A 20,548-nucleotide genomic window follows, 5' to 3' on the forward strand; every position below is an offset into this window, starting at 1 on the left:
AGGGTTCTCGCACATTGCAATCGCAAGTTGGAAGGGACTTCAACGGAGGAGAGACTTTGATTTGTGTGATACCCGATTACAATATCGCAATCGACGGGGGAAGGAATTATCGCAATCAGCGAGCGGAGGAAATATCGCAATTGGCGAGGCTGAGTAGGGACTTATGATATGATAATCAGTGAAGAAATTTTGCGATATGCGATATTGGCGGAGGAGGGATTTTATTGCAATTGGCGAGAAGGAGTGGTGACAGGACTTGGATATGGCAATCAGTGGGGAACTTTGCGATATGTGATATCGCAATTGCAAAAGTTAAAAAGGGAGACGGGCAGATATGTATCACAAAAAGGGAAGGGGCCGATAGCGATTATGGTTTGTGGGTCCCGACGCTTAAAAAGGGTTTCAACATTATTTCTGAATGTTTTAAAACATTTCAAAGGGGAATGGGAAACACGACTAGACTTGTACATACAAAAGGATTTCGGCTAGAGTTAAAAATGGGTCACTGCAGTTAGAGTTTAAAAAACAAAGGAAAAAATGGGTTTTGTGAAAGAAATGGTTTTTAGAGAATATGGAAATTTCTCCAAAATAATTTAAACTGGACCTATTCTTCCTCTTTTAATCTCCAATTTTCAAAGCACAACAACCTCTTTCAGAAAAGTAGCAAATAGATGCAAATGATGAATCGAACTAAAAATCATTTCTAGGGGTTATCATGGATAAGATATGGCTTGGAGGCTAGCTCCAAACATCTATGTTCTTTTGCCCTCTTTGTACAATTGGAACTCTCTTTTCAGAAGGTGACAACACAAGGCAAAGAAAAAATATTGATCAAGGGATTACCAAGGCTTTAGCCCTAGTGTCAAAATTTTAAATCCATAGTAAATTGTTTGTTGAAACTCATCTTTATTACTTTTTTATTAGGTTACATCTAATCCAGCCTATTTAAAGTTGAAGAAGGTTATTAGATACCTTCACTAAGTCTGCACAAAAAAAAAAAGGGGTTTCATATACTTGGTTGGGAGCTTTATCATGCCTCGTTAGAGTTTATAGGTCTAAGTATTATCAAAACCCACCTACAAGCTCTATCCTTCTATGTTAAATAGGTGTTTCAAGCCATTGGTGGTATAGAATCTTAGAAGGTCCTACTTTCACGTAAATCAAATAAAACTATTGGAATGGGAAATATTCTTAGGAAGAGGTCTTCTTTTAAATCCCCTTGCAAATGCCCTCTCATGTTAAAGTAGTTGGCACACTTGTTTTATAAACTAAATGGCTTACAAGACCTTGACAAAAACTAACTAGTGAGAGATTTGTAAAAGAATTATGACTAAAAAGTCCCTTTTGAGTCCCATGACATCATTGTAAAGTACATGTAAGATATGGAAGGATATTAATTTTTATCTCTCTTAGAAGGAGCTCTCCCTCTAGATGGGGTTTTCCTTTGATGATTATTTCCTCTAGTGATGACCTCTTATTAAGTTTGAAGGCAAGTCTCTAGTTGAAACTTCTTGATTCTCAACATTATGACGTTTTAGAAAGGGTATTTTTTCAACAAATGATATATGATGTGACATTGGCTCCCTCAAGACAAACTTAAGAGGAAATTCAACTTGAAATCACATATAGGTTCATTTTGGAACATATTAAAGGCCTCATCCTTGATAATCTTATACTTAATCTTGCCCTCCCAACACCTCATTCATAGGTGAAAGATTAACAGTGGGAAAATGCCACATCCTTTATAAGATATAAGCATAACATGCACTACAAGTGGATTTTTGCTCTAAGTCTTTCCTTGAAGATTGATTGAACAAATTGTGGTGCTTGAAATCTTAACAAAAGTCATTGTTATTCTAACTTCGTAGTATTTGGAACCAATTTTAGAACCCAAGAATGGGTCTTTTTCATGGTGTCTAATTATGTGGGATCTCCCTATTAATAAAACAATGGCATACATATGTATGTAAACCCTATGTTTTCCACAATGTGGGGGAGTCCAAACCCTTAAGAATATTTTTTGGCTAACCAAGAGCCCCTAGGCATAGGTCGAGTCTTTATGTCAACAATATCTCATCTCCTTTTGCCACTTGAAGCCTATTAGTCATTGATATTCATTGATTTCGTGGGGCTATTGAGTTTCATTCCATGTGGATACATGTTGGGATTGAAATGTTTTTTTTTGCTCTAGAAGAGACATAATGATGTTTTAATTGTTTTTGTTGTCTCATCACAAGTCTTTTATTGGTATGATGACACTCTACTAAGTTCCATCTTGTCCTTGTAGACAATTTTATAGGTTCGAGAGATTCAAGCTAAGATACAGCACCTCTAGCAACCTTTGGAGTATTAGGATGGGGTCCCTATCTTATGAGAAAAAAGGAACCTAGTCCTTGGTTTGTGCATAAGAAATCATACAAAAGGGAGAAAATAGACCTTATCACAACACTCGAAGACAGAGATACGAGTGCCATGAGTGTGGGAGGAGTTGGCCGCTAATGCCTTTGCATAATCATAAACATTTTTTTGACTCTAACCCTTACTATTTGTAAATGGCCCAAGCTACTAAAACCTCTAGATGATAAATAGAAACATGTGCACTTTGTTGATATCAATCACTTAATTAAATGGAGTATGTGCACTTTGTTGATATCAATCACTTAATTAAATGGAGTCTTCCCCTAAATCACTATAACTAGCCTCCTATAGTTGACATGATAAGGTCTTGCCTCCTATAATTGACATGATGGGTCTTCATGCTTTCTAATGAAGCTCCCACCCTTTGTTTTTCATTGTTCTAATTTTTATAAGAGATTGTGATATTATGACTATAAGAGTTTGGACTTATACAAACTTTTTTCTTTTCTTTTTTCCTTTTGTCTTTCATTGTTCCTAGTGTTCTAATTTTTATATGAGTTTGTAATATTATGACTACTCGTATTTTGTCTTCAACAAACTTATACCAATTTTTTTTACATCTAAATCGCGAGTGTATTAATTTAAGCCAAAACCACAAAGGTTTTAATTTAAAATAAATAGTAAACCAATATAGTTAAAAAAATAGTAAGATTAATAGTTCAAAGAAATTTAGTCTAAAACAATTAATATAAAATGAAAAATAAGCTTAAGAACAAAGGCACCATTTATATAATGTAATAGGATGGGTCAACTTCAAGAAAAGTGAAGACGGCCCAACGTCACAAGACGTATAGGCATCCACGAAAGCAAAGGCATTTGAAGTTCGCACACCAGAAATGAAACTGCCCAGGGGCCCCTCCTGTAAATGTGTGTTGCAGTTCCCACAAACACACGCAGATGTGACAAAGCCTGGTTCAAAAGCTCATTCCATTTCCAATTCCAGTTAATGGAGTTTAGTGACATTAAATTAAATTAAATTGCGTGCCTCACATGGTTTCTAGGTTGGCCATTAATATAGAGAAGCGATTAAATGCGCTCCAATTCAGATCCCCATGTTCCTCAAAATGCGACGCTCTGTTTCTGGCTGGACGTATAATCTCGCTGGATTTATGAGCCGTTCAATGCATTTTTGTATTTAAAATTTCAACTCTGAATTATTTTGAAAATATAACTTTCCAATCATATAAATGGTTTCCTTTCACAAAATCTTATTAATTCTAACCCTAATCCATTTATCTTAACGTAATCCTTACCCTAATGCATTTAAGATTAATCAATGGCAGCCCAGATTTCGCAAGGTACGGGCTATGGCAGGGATGCCTTTTTTTCATTCTCCATTACCTTAAAATGGCTACAAAGTACAAAAGCTTTTCTCAGAAAACAGAACAGAACAAGATTCAGGAGCATGAAGTATGCTTTTATATATGTGATACAAACATCATTCATGGCAGATATAAATTACAGAACAAGGCAATTCCGTTCATGTTCATAGTAGTGATCTTTTTCAAAGGGTACATTTTCAAATCTGCTCTATTAATTCCAGTACAACTATTCGTCTTCTTCTCAGGGATGATTCACTGCAGGAGAAGGAACAGCAGCTTCTAACAAATCAGCAATGTCAGATGAATGAAAATACCCAATATCTCTTTCCAGCAAACTAAGCCTGTGAGCAAAATCCATGGCCAACTGGTTAGGTACCGAAGTTCGTTCAGGATGATTTAGAACTGGTAATCCACCACTGGAACTGAAATTGACACTGCCCTCATCACTGGTTCCCTTGTCCCGCAGGCAATTTCTGCAAGTGGGACAGGATGAGTGAGAAAGAAACCATGTGTCCACACACTTTACATGAAAGGTATGGCTGCACTTGGGCAACACCCGCACCTTTTCTCCATCAACAAATTCTGCCAAACAAATCGGGCAATCTGTTGCAGAAAGCTTGGAATTACATGAATATATGACAATAGGAATTGCATTGAGAGCCTTTCGCTTCAATCCAGTATTAGCCAGGCGTATAGAGAGCTCCTCCGGGGACTCGTACACGATCCTCCTGGTACAGCGAAGGGCGCACCTCACTATGGAATTGAGACCCAGTGCACATATCAGAGCACAGAGCAGAGCAGCCAGGATTATCACTATATTGCTATCGAAACTACTACTCGTCTCGACCCCGTTCCCCATGTAATAGGCTGGAACCCCCTGCTGCCTCTCCCTGCTACCTGACAAATCCCCCCAAGGATTTACAGGTGGCTCCAACAATTTTCTTTCGGACGAGTACTGAACTTGAGAAACAGAGGAAAAAATATATCTCGCCGCCATTAATAAAGCAGAGTATCAAGAATTGTAGGGTAAGCTGCTGTGATTAGAAAGAAACAAAGGCTTAGATATGTATGTAGGTCACGCGCAGGCATATTCCATTTCACCTTCTGTGTCCACTACTGCATCTTCCATCATGACTAGAACGGTATTAACCTGAAGATTCACTGCAAATTTCAGATTGAAAGTATCTGAAAGCTCATCTGTAGTTAAACTGTAGTTTTCACAAGGTGGGCATTAAGGGAATTTTAGGACCAAGCTGGGCATCGAGGGAATTTTAGTACCAAGTTGGTATTGTGATTCTCGAGCTGGATTTATCCTGCAAAAAGGAATCAGGGAATCGAACGCCCTAGACAGAATTAGGGTGAATGTCACAGACAGAGAAGAACAGAAAGCAATGCAACGGTGGAAAATTTGAGCCAATGGTGGAAAAATCGAGCCAGTGGGAGAGGGTTCTATGAAGCACGAGGGCCTAAATATTATGGCAGAGTTAATGGGTTGAAAGGATAAGAGAGAATGCGGGTCCCTACTGTAACCTAGCATCTCGTTCTCTTCGTGTCTAACACTGTCTCTCACACTGTTCCCTCATGTTGACACGACAGTGGCTGCCCAACATTGCTCCTCTCATCTTTCGCCACCTCTGCTGCCATTTCTCGATGTGATAAACACATCATCTGTGAATTTGGATTCTCCTCCAAAAATTAATAGAAACATATATACTTTTCCAATTCCCAGCATCTTCCATTCAGTGTTCAAATTCACAAGTGAGGAAACTGTGAATGATTGAGAAGATGGGAGCGTTGTGATGAAATTCTGCTCTTACCGATGTGGATTGCACGTGTTGAGTTACTGAACGACTGGGACTTTGCCAACTTACCTCCACCTCCAACCTCACACAGTAGGGATTCTCATGCAGATAAAGATGAGCACTCCACTACCAATATTCCCACACCCCCCAAAATCCGTTTTGTCACCAATATTCTCACATTTTCTTCTTCTCACTCTCAAAATTTCATGTTCACTCATCAAAACTTATTCTGCTTTTTTTTTTAATATGTAAAGGTACTTATGATTGGAGGAAGTTCATTGGAGTTACTAATGGAAAAAGAACTTCATTTCATTGGCAGCAACTTCAACTATTTGTGCATATGGATTGGGTGCTCTGTAAAGTATTTATGTAGGCATTCTTTTCCTGGGCAAAAAAGTGTGAACATTGTTTTTGAAAGAGGCTTTTGCTAGAGTTATTAATTAAAATGCTAAATAAAAATGTTTGTGGGTATGAATTTTTAATAATATTGAATTAAATTAAAGTATCTGTAATATAAGTATTCAATCAAAATTTCAAATTTAAATATAACTATTCATATTTATATTATGAAAAAAATATAATTTATAAAAATAAATGTGAAGTTACAAAAAAATTAGATACAAACATTTGGCTTTTATAGGAAACCAATTTACTTAGATTTATGTAAAATTAAAAATTGTATACAATTAAGATTAAATTTGATAGTAATTATTTGTAAATATTGTTTTAGTAAAAATACTTATATTATTTATAGAAGTTTATTTTATAAAATAGTATATGGTGTTATAATTCACAAATACTAATATTAAAAGAATAAAATTTGAAATCAATTATAAGTAAATAAAGATAAAATATTATTTACCAGCACAACCATATTTATCAACAACATTAATAATTATTAGGTATATAGTGTAAAAATGGCTATTAAAATTTGACTTTTTATCATTCTTAAAAATGATATAAATAATAACAATCATATATAAATATATGATTATCATTAATAATACTTATTTATCTCTCATCATTATTTTAATTAATATACATTTATTAATATAATAATATTATAGTATATTGATAATATTAAATATATATGGTATATTAAATTGAAATATAATATAGTTATACACTATAACTATTATAATATTAATTTTTTGGGTTTATAATATTAATATTAATATATCAATATTAATATTAATATATTAATATATAAATGCAAAAGATTAATATATAAAGTCACAGAATTAATAAACCAAATGGATTATTAATATTATAAACCTAAGAGATTAATATTAATAATCTAATAGATTAATATTATAAGCCCAAGGTATTATTAATGATATTATATATTTTTACTTTTGCTAGGATATGTGTAAAGATTGATCTAAGCAAAGGTCTCTCTTACCCTATTTTGTTAAAACATGAGAATTTCTAATGGACACAGAGGTTAAACTATGATAATATGACATTTCCTGCAGAATTCATGACCACAAGCAAGGAAGACATCAAAAAAGAAGAGGAGGCAAGGCCCTAAGCTAAGGGGATGACAATTCCGCAACATTTCTTAAAATGAGAAAGAAGAGGATCAAGAAATATTCATGTTTATAAGCAAGGAAGACATAAAAAAGGAAGAGGAGGCAAGGCCCTAAGCTAAGGGGATGACAATTCCACAACATTTCTTAAAATGAGAAAGAAGAGGATCAAGAAATATTCATGTCCATAAGCAAGGAAGACATAAAAAAGGAAGAGGAGGCAAGGCCCTAAGCTAAGGGGATGACAATTCCACAACATTTCTTAAGATGAGAAAGAAGAGGATCAAGAAATATTCATGTCCATAAGCAAGGAAGACATAAAAAGGGAAGAGGAGGCAAGGCCCTAAGCTAAGGGGATGACAATTCCACAACATTTCTTAAAACTAGAAAGAAGAGGACGAAGAAATGCATTCTAACTCCGTACCACAAACTCCTCCCGACAGCAAAACAAATGTTGTAGAAAGGGATAAGTCCATATCAATGGTCACAACTCAGAAGGTTACAGAGTCAACACAAGAACAACAGAAAGTGGTGATGCTAAAGGAAAAGGACTCGTGTGGCATTAAGAGATCTCATGTATCTAAGAGTTTGAACTGAAAGAAATAGATCCTCCCACAGAAAAAACAACAATTAATTAACAATAGTAACATGTTCTCCTAATCATGGAGTAAGGAAGAAGGTGGAGAAAAATGATAAAATTCCACAAAGGAATCTATATCTCAATTAATTAGATATGAAATTACATATATACAGGAGTATTGTCTCAAGATAGGAAAACTATCTTGGACATACAATATGTTGTTTGAGAGAATATCTCAACCACACACCAAACTAGGGAAGCCACTCCTATAAAATAGGAACAGACTTTTTACATAGAAAGTCACAACTGAGACAAGTAGGAATTAATATTCCAACACACCCCCTTAATGAGTACTTGTCTCGATATCAATCTGCAAAGTCTAGTTGTGGTCAAACATAAAAGAATATGTTGATGTCCATATAAAGGAGCAACCATCCACCGGAATGCATGGGTACTAACCGCTGCAACCGCCAGTCTTGTAAGATGTCCTTCGCATACATGGTTCTTCCAACCATTATAATTGCACACATGTACCTGTACCTGTAAATCCCCCTCCAATATCATCATGGGTTTTATCGGATTACTCGTAACCATGCTCTAGGTTTTAACAGATCACCCTCAACCATGCCTCCAAGGGCTCTCAGCCATCAAGGCTAAACACAGCCATGAAGGCTCAACTCAGCCACGAAGGCTCAACACATCGCTATGGGCCACAAATATGCCACTAGGGCACTCCAACCACTCTGGGCTACAAACTTGCCACTAGGGCACTCCAGCCACTAAGGCTCACCAAAGACCCAACTCAACCAGGCCAAGGGTTTTCTCGGCTAACCCTAAACCATGCCAATAGGAATCTCTGTCCCACTTCACTCTTACATGTGGTTTCTGGCTTACCACAAACCGACACTGCAAATACAAAGTGGTTTTTAGATTACCACGAACTGTGGAGGTACACATGCCTTATCAGGCTTATATTTCACACTCCAACTCCTGGAGTTACCAGGTACATACTTTACAAAGACCACTACAAAACATCCTAGACATGCTTACTAATAAAACGTGTGACACATAATACAACATCATATTGAGTCTATTTTACAAACACAAACAAACTTTCAAGCCCATTTGAATCATTTGCCACTCATCTTGGATACGCCATACCATTTATATGCTCGAACACACCATTGCTTTCCCACATGAATATCATCGGCTTTGTACTTTTAAGTCTTTGACACCTTCATTTTTAACTTTGGCATATTGGTCTTGGATCTCCATGTTTTACCTATCATCCGTTAGAGTCGCGAATTCTAACAAAATGACTTCACATTGAGGTCGCGAATCTCAATATGTATACCAACTTCCAAGACATATTCATCTTCACCTATATCTTGCGCAAAGCTTATATTTCTATATTTCTGAAACGTAAAGGCTAATAAAAAATTATTAATCCAGACGAAAGACTCCTTTACTAGTAACAATTTCTAACTACAAGACATTGCTAATTTGCAGACCAAATCAATACGCCTACCCACTTATTCTAGCGTTAGAAAAAGTCCCGCCAATGGAAAGATTAAGATAGTCCGTCCATGAGAGAGAAGTCCTACACCCACTATATCACTCAACACATCAACCCAAAGCTCACCCGTCAATGCATCAACATAGGGAGCATGTGTGGTTTTTTCGCGAAGAATATTGATTCCTTTGAGTGAAGTCATGTTCACCACAATTCCATTCAATGTCGTAGTCTGCCCATAGACAGAGTGGCCATGGCCTCTGGCAGCTACTGTTAAATTTGGAGACGTAGCTGCTATCCTTATCAGTTTAATAATATCCTCCGCTGAGGATGGAGATAAAACAACAACGGGTTTGTTGTGATATATACCTCCAAAATCACTAGATGCCTCTTCTATCGAAGGTCCCTTGAATGTTATAGGACCCTTAAATTTTGTTGCTGCAAGCCCTCGGCATACTTGCTTGTTGAGGTGGCCAGAGATAATACAATTTCTATATGTGTCATCCCCTCTTAATCTTCTCAGTAACGAAATCAACAGACGACTGTTGCTGTTGTTTCGTTGACCGCCTCCCTTCAGTTCGACGGTGCCCTGAACATGGACATAACAGAATTCCAAACAAATCTGGTGCCCTACCCGCGCATACACTTCATGCTTTCTTCCTACGCCCCGGTGATCTCCGCCCTCAAATCTGGCTCACCGCACCCAAGCCCCCAGATCTAACAATACGCCCTCAGATTTGGTCATGAGGGTTTTGCCACCTAGCACTACGCAGCACACATTTCGGATTGCCGCCAAGAAATGGCCTGGCGTGTGACGCAGGACCAGCAAGGGATCGATTCTCTTGGGCAGGTTAAATCAAGTCGCCCAGAAAAAGACTACATGAAGACAGTGTGAGAGTACTCATTCCATGGCCTCCCAAGGTATGCCTCGAATGAGCTTTTCACTGGAACTAGGTTCAAGGCCGTGGTCACATTATAATTCTGAATGGAAATTCATTCAACACACTGAAGTAGAATGCACACTACGAAAATACTCTCTATTATTTCCCTAAGGCCAGAACCGGCCAAGCCCAAGAGGAGCCAGGTCCTCATGAGCTCTGATACCATGATAAAATTCCACAAAGGAATTTATATCTCAATTAATCATATATGCAATTACATATATACAGGAGTATTGTCTCAAGATAGGTAAACTATCTTGGACATACAATCTGTTGGTTGAGAGAATATCTCAACCACATATCTCAACCACACACCAAACTAGGGAAACCACTCCTATAGATTAGGAACATACTCTTTACATAGAAAGTCACTACTGAGATAAGTAGGAATTAATATTCCAACAAAAAAGAAAGTACAAAAAGGAAACTTAAGTGATTTCTATCACACTTAATCATGTAAAAAAAATGTTTTTTTACGGATCAACTGCAAGGTTGATATGATAAATGTTTTTTAGCATGTGCCTAATATACTTTTTTCCTTGTTGAATGAAATTATTATTTTTTATTTAAAAATAATAATATTATTATAATAATATATCATTCTATTATAGCCATAAGGGTTATTCTATTATAGCCATAAGGGTTAGCTCAACTAGTCGAGTCCGTTTGTTAAGTGCCTTGCCAATCGGGAGGTCATGGGGTCAATTCTCCTTGATGCCCTTGGGGTTAGGCCTTGAGCTTTAAAAAATTCCCTTTGGGGTTGATTTGCCCAGATTTTCCCGTAACCACAACTTAAAAAAATATATCATACTATTATAATAATATTATAGTACATTAATAATATTAAAAATATGTTGTATATTAAACTGATAGTTTTGCTAACGGACTTTAATTCCCTTTGGGGTTGATTTGCCTATTTTCCCGTAACCACAACTTAAAAAAATATATATCATACCATTATAATAATATTATAGTACATTAATAATATTAAAAATATGTTGTATATTTAACTCATATATAATATAGTTTATATTATAATTCCCTTTGGGGTGATTTGCCCAGATTTTCTCGCGAACCACAACTTAAAAAAATATATCATATTATTATAATAATATTATAGTACATTAATAATATTAAAAATATGTTGTATATTAAACTCATATATAATATAGTTTATATTATATTTATTATAATATGATGGGCTTTAAAAGATTCCCTTTGGGATTGATTTGCCGAGATTTTCCCGTGAACCACAACTTAAAAAAATATATCATACTATTATAATAATATTATAGTACATTAATAATATTAAAAATATGTTGTATATTAAACTCATATATAATGATGATGATGATGGTTAACGTCCGTTGAGACCAAACATTGGTCTATCGGACCTAAAGAAACAAATTATTTATTTTGATTTAAGATTTTGTTCCTATGCTCAAAAAGCTTGGAGAGAAGCCTCCCGAGCTCACTATAATTTTGACATTGTAAAAGGCTAGGAAGGTCAGTATTGTAACAAAGATTGTGAAACTGAGATCTAATGTGGTTGTATGCGGGACACTCTAAGAGGAAGTGGTTTTCATCCTCGATGTTCCCATTCTCACATAGATGGCAGATCCTTTCCATCCATGGTGTTTTAGGAACTGCCCAACGACCTGTTTCACTATGGAGCTCATGAGAATTCGTTCTAATCTTTGCTATATTAATTTTCCTCTTTGAGCTAGTTAAAATAGAGAGATACTTTTGATCTTCTACGGTGGGGTTGATGACCTCCTTATAATAACTTAATTTTCTTTTAGCTGCTAAATCTTTCTCACACCACATTTTTTCTTTGAACTTAGAAGTAACAATATCTTTAATGTTATTGATGTTTTTCAATGCATCATTCTCGTTGATCTCCCAATAGTTTAACCAGGCCCTTGTGTCTTTATGCCACCCTCGTTTGAGCCTTAGGTGGTTTTGGATGGAATTCAATGCTAGCTTAGGAAGTCTATGACCGCCTATGTTATTGAGTTTGTGCTTGTACATCAGAAACCTATTCATAGCTAGGCTCTCAATAGGGGAAAGACCTGCTTCTATAAGGAGAATAGGATAGGGTGTATTACTTTTAATTTTCAGGTTATACGTTATAAAACGCTTTTGGATTTGCTCAATCTTTCTCCACGATTCTCTAGAGATGCTGCAACCCCAAACCTCACAGCCATATAAGATAACAGGAGTTACTAAAGTTTCGAAGAGGAACTTCTTTTTATCCCACATTACAAGGTTCGCAGTTTTACAATTATTTTCAAGACCAAAATAAGCTTTCCACCCCCCATTAATACTTTTCTCAATGCTATGGTTCCAGTTGAGCTTGTGATGAATATCAATTCCTAGGTACTTGTAAGAATACATTTCCTGCAAGTTATTATTGTCATACATAAAATTAGCGTAAGTGTCCTTTTTGGATTTGATAATCATAACTTTTGTTTTGTCAGTGTTAACAATCATACCCATGGTAGAGCAGAAATCCTTAAGAAGCCTGAGTTGCTTATCAAGATCAGATGGGCACCTTGCAAAAAGAACAATATCGTCAGCATAGAGAAGAAGGATGATCACTATCCTAGCTAAGAACGTGCCATCACATCCTGCTTCCTCTAAATAGCCTTCGAGCTTGTCGATGTAAATGCCAAATAGGGTAGGGGAGAGGGGGCAACCTTGTTTAACTCCGATGTTACACTTAATATCTTTCGACCACCCCTCATTGCTCTTTAGCTTGGCAATTACCTTCTCGTATAACCTTATAGCAGCAGCTCTCAACTCGAGAGGAACCTTTAGCTCTTCTAATCTATTCCAAAGGTTGTATCTAGGAACCGTATCGAAAGCCTTTCTAAAGTCAACAAAGCAACAAAATAAATTGGATTTATCATTACGACATTCCTCCACAATGGTCCTAAGCGTAACGAGGTGGTCTGTTGTTGAGTGATGCCTTCTGAAACCTGCTTGGCCTTTAGCTTGCTTACCTTCACTTTCAAGCCATATGCTTAACTTCTTTTCCAAAATACTACCATATAACTTGGCTAAGAGAGGGCTGATCATAATTGTCCGATAATTAAAGGGGTTATTTGTATCCCCACTTTTAAAAATAGGGATAATGAGGCTCTCAGTCCACGGTTTAGGGAACCCTTGCTTGACTGCTTGATTGAAAAGCTTGTGGATGTGGGGGATGAGGACAGGACCTCCAATTTTTAATATTTCCGCCTGGTAACCTTCAATGTCCTTAGCTTTCCCATTAGCCAGGCGATTAACCCCATATAGTTTATAATATACATATCGATATTGATATTGGTTGAGTGTCTTAATAAATCTAAGAAATTATTAATATTATGAATCTAAAAAGTAAGAAATTAATAAACCCAAGGGATAAATGTTATAAATCTCAAGAATTAATAAACCCAAGATATTAGCCCAAAGGGTTAGCTCAGTTGGTCAAAATCAGTGCATCGTCGTTCGGGAGGTCACAGGGTCCATTCCACCCGAAGCCCTTGGGGTTAGGCCTTGCTAGTGGGTCGCGGGGCTAGATTCCCTTCGGAGTCGATTAGCCCAGATTTTTCCGTGGACATAGTGACCACCCATTGACCAAGGTGTCTGTGAACCACAACAAAAAAGTAATAAAAAAAATAAACCCAAGATATTGATATTATAAAATTTGAAATAAAATACAAATAAATAAAGATAAAACATTATTTATTATTTTAAAAGTATTTGACCAAAGTGTCCGTGAACCACGGCCAAAAAAATAAGAAAAAAATAAACCCAAGATATTAATATTATAAAATTTGAAATAAAATACAAATAACTAAGATAAAACATTATTTATTATTTTAAAAATATATAGTTAGAGTAGAGCCAGGTTGAAACAAGACTTAGTGAGCCCGATGGAAAACGCTAGTTTGAAATTGAGCACGAACCGAGTAGAGCTTGCGTTAGAAAGCTGAAAAGAGCTTGGGATTAGACAACTTGGCTTGTAGAGAACTCGAAAGAGTAAAAGAGTTAGAAAATATGAAGTTTCAAACCTAACTTAAGATCCTAAAATTTAGGAACAAATAAGAGTCAAAATTACTCACTCACGCATAATAAAAAATTTATTATTTATCCATCATATAAGTAAAATTTAATATACAATAAATTCATACCTATAATAAAAAACTTTTTATCAAAGTAACAAATAATTTATATTTTAACTACATTAAATGATAAATTATAAAACAATCATATCATATATTTAAATAAATAAATAACATAAACAAATAAAACAAAACATACCAGTCATCATGTAATTTATAGTATTAATTTTTTCAATCACTTTTATAATGTTAAACATATTAAGTAAACAAGCAAGAGATGGAGTCACTCACTCATTCATATAATAAAAGATTTATAAAGCATCTATCCTATTCAATGAAAAAGAAATAGAGTCACTCACTCATTCATATAATAATAAGAGATTTATAAGACATCTATCATATTATTCAATGATTTTTTATATAAGTTAGAGTAACAAATAACTTATATTTTACTTGCATTAAACACTAAATTATAAAATCCAATACAACAATCATATCATATATATTTAAATAAATAACAAAAACAAAACGAAACATACCAGTCATCATTTAACTTATGGTACTAACTTTTTCATCAATATCACAAATGAACCAGGTTAAACATATCACTTAATTAGATAATTAAGTAAAATAAAGTACATAATTTCATAATAAATTACTTTTCACGGACTTTTTCACTTTATACATTTTTCTAAATATACATAAATTAGAGAATAAATACTTCATATTAATAATGTCATTTTATTCAATATTTTCCATATTCGATTTATCATATGATTTATTTTATCCTATGTCAACTTTGTTTTCAAAAGGCTTCATTTCATTCATGTGTTTTATTATCAATTAATTTGAAATTTTGGTGGAGAAGAAACGCCACTTTTATACTTTGTATACATTTTTTTTTGGGTATTGATGTGTATGTTATATATAAAAATAATATTTCATTCCATGCGATAGGGTGTATAATGGTAATGTTATTTTCTAGTAAGGTTAATATTACAATTTTATTGGCATTATAGTGCTTATACTTAGTTGTTATATTATTTTGTTAGATTATATTGTGTATATATTAAAAAATGCATTGTATTTGATGTTATAAAAAATAAGATTAATTATATTTTTAATTGATAATGAAATTGTTTATAAAAAAATTGTGAGATATTTGTGTTGATAAAATGTAAATAGCATTAGGGGTAACTCTAAGATTTTTTTGGTTATCTTGAAGCAATTTAATGAAATTTTGAGGGTTCAGGTGATAATAGTCTATGGTGATGAAGGATGACATACATTCATATTAGGTTAGCTTATTTTGATAAGTAGTTTGAAATATTACGTGGTAAGATGATGAGACAACTTACAATTATGCAAAACGTAAGGTTGTAGCACTTTAAGCCCATGCTCATATATGTCAAAGGATAATAACTCGATTGGAAGTTAGCGGGTTTAATTCCCCCTCCACCCAGGTTCTATTCTTTGGATACATGTTAGACCATCTTGGAAAAAAATTGTACAAGTTGAACATTTGCGTTGAGGAAAATCCCTATAAGCCTAAAAGAGGGGGAATCTTTAAATATCTTGAAATTGAAGTGAATAGTGGCATTTGGTGTGATTTGATACTGGGTCTTTCCTAGATTAGTCTCTGAAGTTGTTGATTCACCGATTACTATTAAAAAAATTATAAAAAATAATAAAAACCATAGTCATATCTAGAAATTGCAACTTTGTGGTTGTGGGATGAGGCAATGGTCTTTGTGTTATTGTGGTTAGAATAGGTTGGTATCAAAGGAATGGGAGCAAATTTAATTTGATTTGAGTTGTAATTTGGCATGAACGACGAAGGAATCCCATTACCTTATTCGCTTTTTCTACATTAGCTTCATACACCTCCCCAACTAACCCTATTGAAAGGGGACTTTGGTTTCCTCAATTAATACCTCCTTGGGCTTCTTGTGATTATCGTTTGTATTGACATTTGTCTTTGTTAGTGCCAATGCTAGTATTTTGATATCTCATAACTACTAGGTGTGGAGACCCTGGCTTTACCCTTTTAGCCCTAATACACTTCTAGCTTCCACACTCCCTCTTAGTTTTGTGGGAATCCCCATCCCTTATTTGAAAGCCCACTTGTTTCTTATTTAGGAAACCCCAAGCCTTATTTGATAGCTCCTCCATCCTTTAGGTAGCCCATAATGTATCACGTCTAATTCAATCCTAAAACCATGAAACATAGTAAAAATTAATCAACAACTGAAAACAATAAAAGAGAGCTTGATAGAGGTACCACAATTAATGAAAATAATTTTATATTCACTTAACCAACGCAATGCATTACGAGGGCCCAAATAGATGTTGAGAGGGCAGATGAGGACTTCCATGGCATGGAAACAACTATTGATGTAAAAAGGAAAAACATGTTGAAAGATCAATTGAAGGCAAAGTTCAAAGGTTGGATCCCTAACTCAAGGTACTCTTGGACTCGTGAGACAAAGATATTTAAATTAATTGAGTTGTACTAGCTAAAGAAATCCTTCACTACCCATTTGGTAGAGGAGAAATGTAGCCATTATTAAGTCTATTTTGCACAATTGAGTGTGATGAATAGAAAAAATGTATTCCTTCTACAAAGAATTTTTCAACATTGAGATTATAACATGCATAATTTTGTAGTAAATTAGAACAACATAGAGGTGGAGAGTGACCAAGTCCTAAACTCTGAAGGGACCCCATAGAATTCCATTTTGTTGGATGAGGAAAATGAATTCCAAATGGACCAATAGACATGCAAAGCTTAAGGATAAAGGGCATGGTGTTAAATCCCATTATTTTTCTTGCCTTGAAAGAAAAGGAGTTAGATGAGTCCTTTCAACATCATGTTATGTAGTTTTTTCTTTTGTTTAAAAAATCTTGGAAAAGTAAACATATAATGTATGATTTACTATCAAGCATATAATAATTTTTTGATTTGTAGCAGTCATAATTTCCTTGATAACAAGTTATTAACAAAGTCAATGGTAATATTTTGTGTTATATTAATATAAGTACCATTTAACTTTTTTAAATTGTAACTAAAATATTATGTTAAGAAATCTACGTTTGGGAGTGAACATTACATCAAAAATATGGAAAGTAAAAATTCAAGATATCAGTGTCCAGTTGTTCAAAAAGCCTAGTATCACGTAGCTTGATTTTAACAAAAAATCATTCGTACTATAGATCCTAGTAGTGTAAAGTCTCCTACATAACCCTGATATCAAATAAAATTTAACTTCGATACAGTGACAAACGCTCTTGTTTACAAGAAGGGTGCCAATTTCTAATGATATTGCCTTGTTTGCTAATTGGTTTTCTATAGAGTTGTTATGCCACAAAACATGACCATTCTGAACTCTTTAAAAAATGTCAAATGGGATTGAATCCTTTTAAATATGTGATGAGCTTGCAATATGTTGAAGAGGAATCGAGAAGGAGGAGTCAAATTATAATCTTGGAGCCCCTTATTATGATTAGATTATGGAGATTGAGCAAGATGACTTTGAGAAACCCTTAAAATAGGGTCATAAACATTTGCTTAGTTGTTAGAAGCCTAGCTGAAACTCCATGAAAAGAATAATTCAACTTGTTCATCAAGATGCACAAGCACCTACCACCTACCATCTCAATACTAACTTTTTTTTTCAAACTGTGGGAAAACCTATCATAACGCAATTGTCAAACTAGTAGAGGGAATAACCATTACTGATTGCTATCCACGAATGCAAGTTGACTCATCAATGTTATTCAAGGAAAACCATGCTACCTAGAACAACTGACTAGTGGTCCATTAGGGGGTAGGCTTTCACTCCTCCCAAATATCTTTGGGTCTTGGACCATTACCCTGTTTCCTTACGTCTAAAAAAGACAAACTCTTAACTAAAACGACATAATTTACTTATACCATTTAACTTATCCAATTAAAAATAATAAATTTATAAATCACAAAGTGATATAAATTAATTCTAAAAAAACATTATGAAAATCAACTTTAGTAATCCATGTCAATTGGTTGCCTATGGCTTCATGTATGAGTCATGTTTTTGGTCGGTGGTCCTGTAAGATGCTTTTTTTTGGAAGTGTTATATTATTAAATTATAAACATGTGACTATATATTGACTTTGAATTCCATGACAACCCTAGAGACTTTAACTTCTCATTCCTCACCTCACGTTTCTAACCACCATTGCAATTTAGTCAATGGAACTTCTCATTCCTCACCTCACGTTTCTAACCACCATTGCAATTAGGTCAATGGGCCTCTCAGCCCCGACACAGGTTGATATCAGTCAATTCTCATCCAATTTTTTGTAAAAGATTCATGGAAACAATTATGGTTGAGTCACACAAATATAAAACTTTAATATTCTTTATGAGTTGACTGCATTTTATAGTATTATATTTTAGTGTAATAATATAAAATAACAATTCCTTCATGAATATAAATTGTTCTATAGTATTATAATTTATTATATTTTATTGTAATAATATAGAGTAACAATTCATTCATGAATATAAATTGTCTTAAGAAAGAAATTCAGGTTATTTATTTTAAATTTTGATAAAAATATAACACATATTTTTAAAATCAAAGTGAAAGTGAAATTCACAATCATTTATATATAGAAAAAGAAATTATAATTATTTGTGAAAGTGGATGGATGTGTAAGCGCTGACGTTTTAGTGGTTGCTGTGCACTCTTTACGACTTTTAAAATTCTCTCTTCTTCATTTAAATATTATGTGATAATTATTATTGATTTTATTATATAATTTCAGGGCAGAATAAAATATCCAGAAATAATGACATGTTAAAATATTCTTAATGATCAATAAAACGGTTCGAAATATCTTTATTTCTCTTACGACTTTTTAAATTCTCTCTTAAAATACGTCCTTCATTTAAATATTATGCGGTAATTATTAGTGATTTTATTATATAATTTCAAGGCAGCATAAAATATGCAGAAATAATGGCATGTTAGATGTGTTAGTGATTTCAAGACTCACATTAAATAAAATAAATTTAATAAAATAAAAATACTTACATTTCCAAATTTTTATAAATATTTAAAATATTAAAATATAGTTTATTTATAACTAAAAATTAATTTTTTTAATGGAGTGTTATTTATATGATTTTAACCCAAAAAAAGGGTTTTTAATTTTGATTCAAATTTCTGTTCGGCACATTTTTGTTGATTGTAAATTATATTTAAAATTGCATGGTACTTTACAATATACTTATGCACGTTGGTATGAATATAAGATAAGGTTATATTAAAAAAACTTTAAAAAATACAAATTGGTTTGATGTTAACTAATATAAAATTAAATTAAATAAAGAATATTTTTTTTTAATTTATTTTAAATTGGAATTTATAGATATTTTTAAAAAGAGGTTGATATTTTATTTTAGTATTTCAGTAGGTTTTATAGTAGGTTTTTGGATGGGTCCCAGTAAATGGGGTTTGTGACATTGGAGGATTTATGGTAGTGAAGTTCAATTTTTTATTATTTTAATTGGAATAATGGAGAGGGATTTAATAATAATAGAGCTAAGTTGTTAGCTTTTTGGGGGTTTATTTTGTGTTAGGTGGCTTTGAATTGTTTTCTTATACATTTTCATAGATTCCAAAGTGATTGTATATTGGGTTTTGGAGAGAATAAATTTTGGCCCAACATTGCTCATGAACTCATCGTAGAAGATCATTAAAAAAATGTAAATGTTTCTAGAATATGTCCTTTACACGTGTCTATATGGAACATAATCATATAGTAGATGCTTTGTCAAAAGAAGGATGCAATAGGTTGTTGGAGATGATATTTTCTCCTTTTTACAATGGAATTCGTCATGGTTCTGGGAGCATAAAGATTGATTAGCCAAGTTATGTTATTTCTTGAAGATTAAGTCACAAATATGTATTTTTCTCTACAACTCATCCTTTTGGAAGAGCATTTTTTGTCTAGAAAGCGCCTCTCGGCACTTGATATATCCGGAGGTAAGATGGATCTAGGCTGGTATTTTATTATTATTGTGTCGAGAGGCACTCTTCATCCCATTATGGAAGAGATGTAATGTCTTTTTATGTTATGTAAACATGTTTTCTTGGTCAACTTACATCAAAATAAAATTATTTAAAGTAAAATTAAAATTAAAAAATTACAACAAACTAATGGTTAAAAATAATGTTATTACGATGTCCCAGAGGGGCAGCTTAATTGGTGATCAAAGTAATGTGAAATCTGTGAAAACTAAGAGATGTAATGTTCAAATCCCTCTGGTTGTGACCTGATTTACGAA

General features: G+C 33.8%; 1 protein-coding gene across 1 annotated transcript; it reads right to left on the bottom strand.

Moving 5' to 3' along the window:
• Positions 1 to 3,876: 3,876 nt before the first annotated feature.
• LOC149218239 (RING-H2 finger protein ATL73-like) lies at positions 3,877 to 5,256 on the bottom strand. Its single transcript, XM_089383861.1, has one exon. It carries the CDS (start codon positions 4,735 to 4,737, stop codon positions 3,982 to 3,984), a length of 756 nt encoding a protein of 251 aa, XP_089239987.1. The 5' UTR covers positions 4,738 to 5,256; the 3' UTR covers positions 3,877 to 3,981.
• Between the last annotated feature and the right edge of the window lie 15,292 nt (positions 5,257 to 20,548).

Source organism: Pinus tabuliformis, chromosome Q (assembly GCF_031772625.1).
Source record: "Pinus tabuliformis cultivar Carrire ecotype Pingquan chromosome Q, CPIR1, whole genome shotgun sequence".
Lineage (NCBI taxonomy): Eukaryota > Viridiplantae > Streptophyta > Pinopsida > Pinales > Pinaceae > Pinus > Pinus tabuliformis.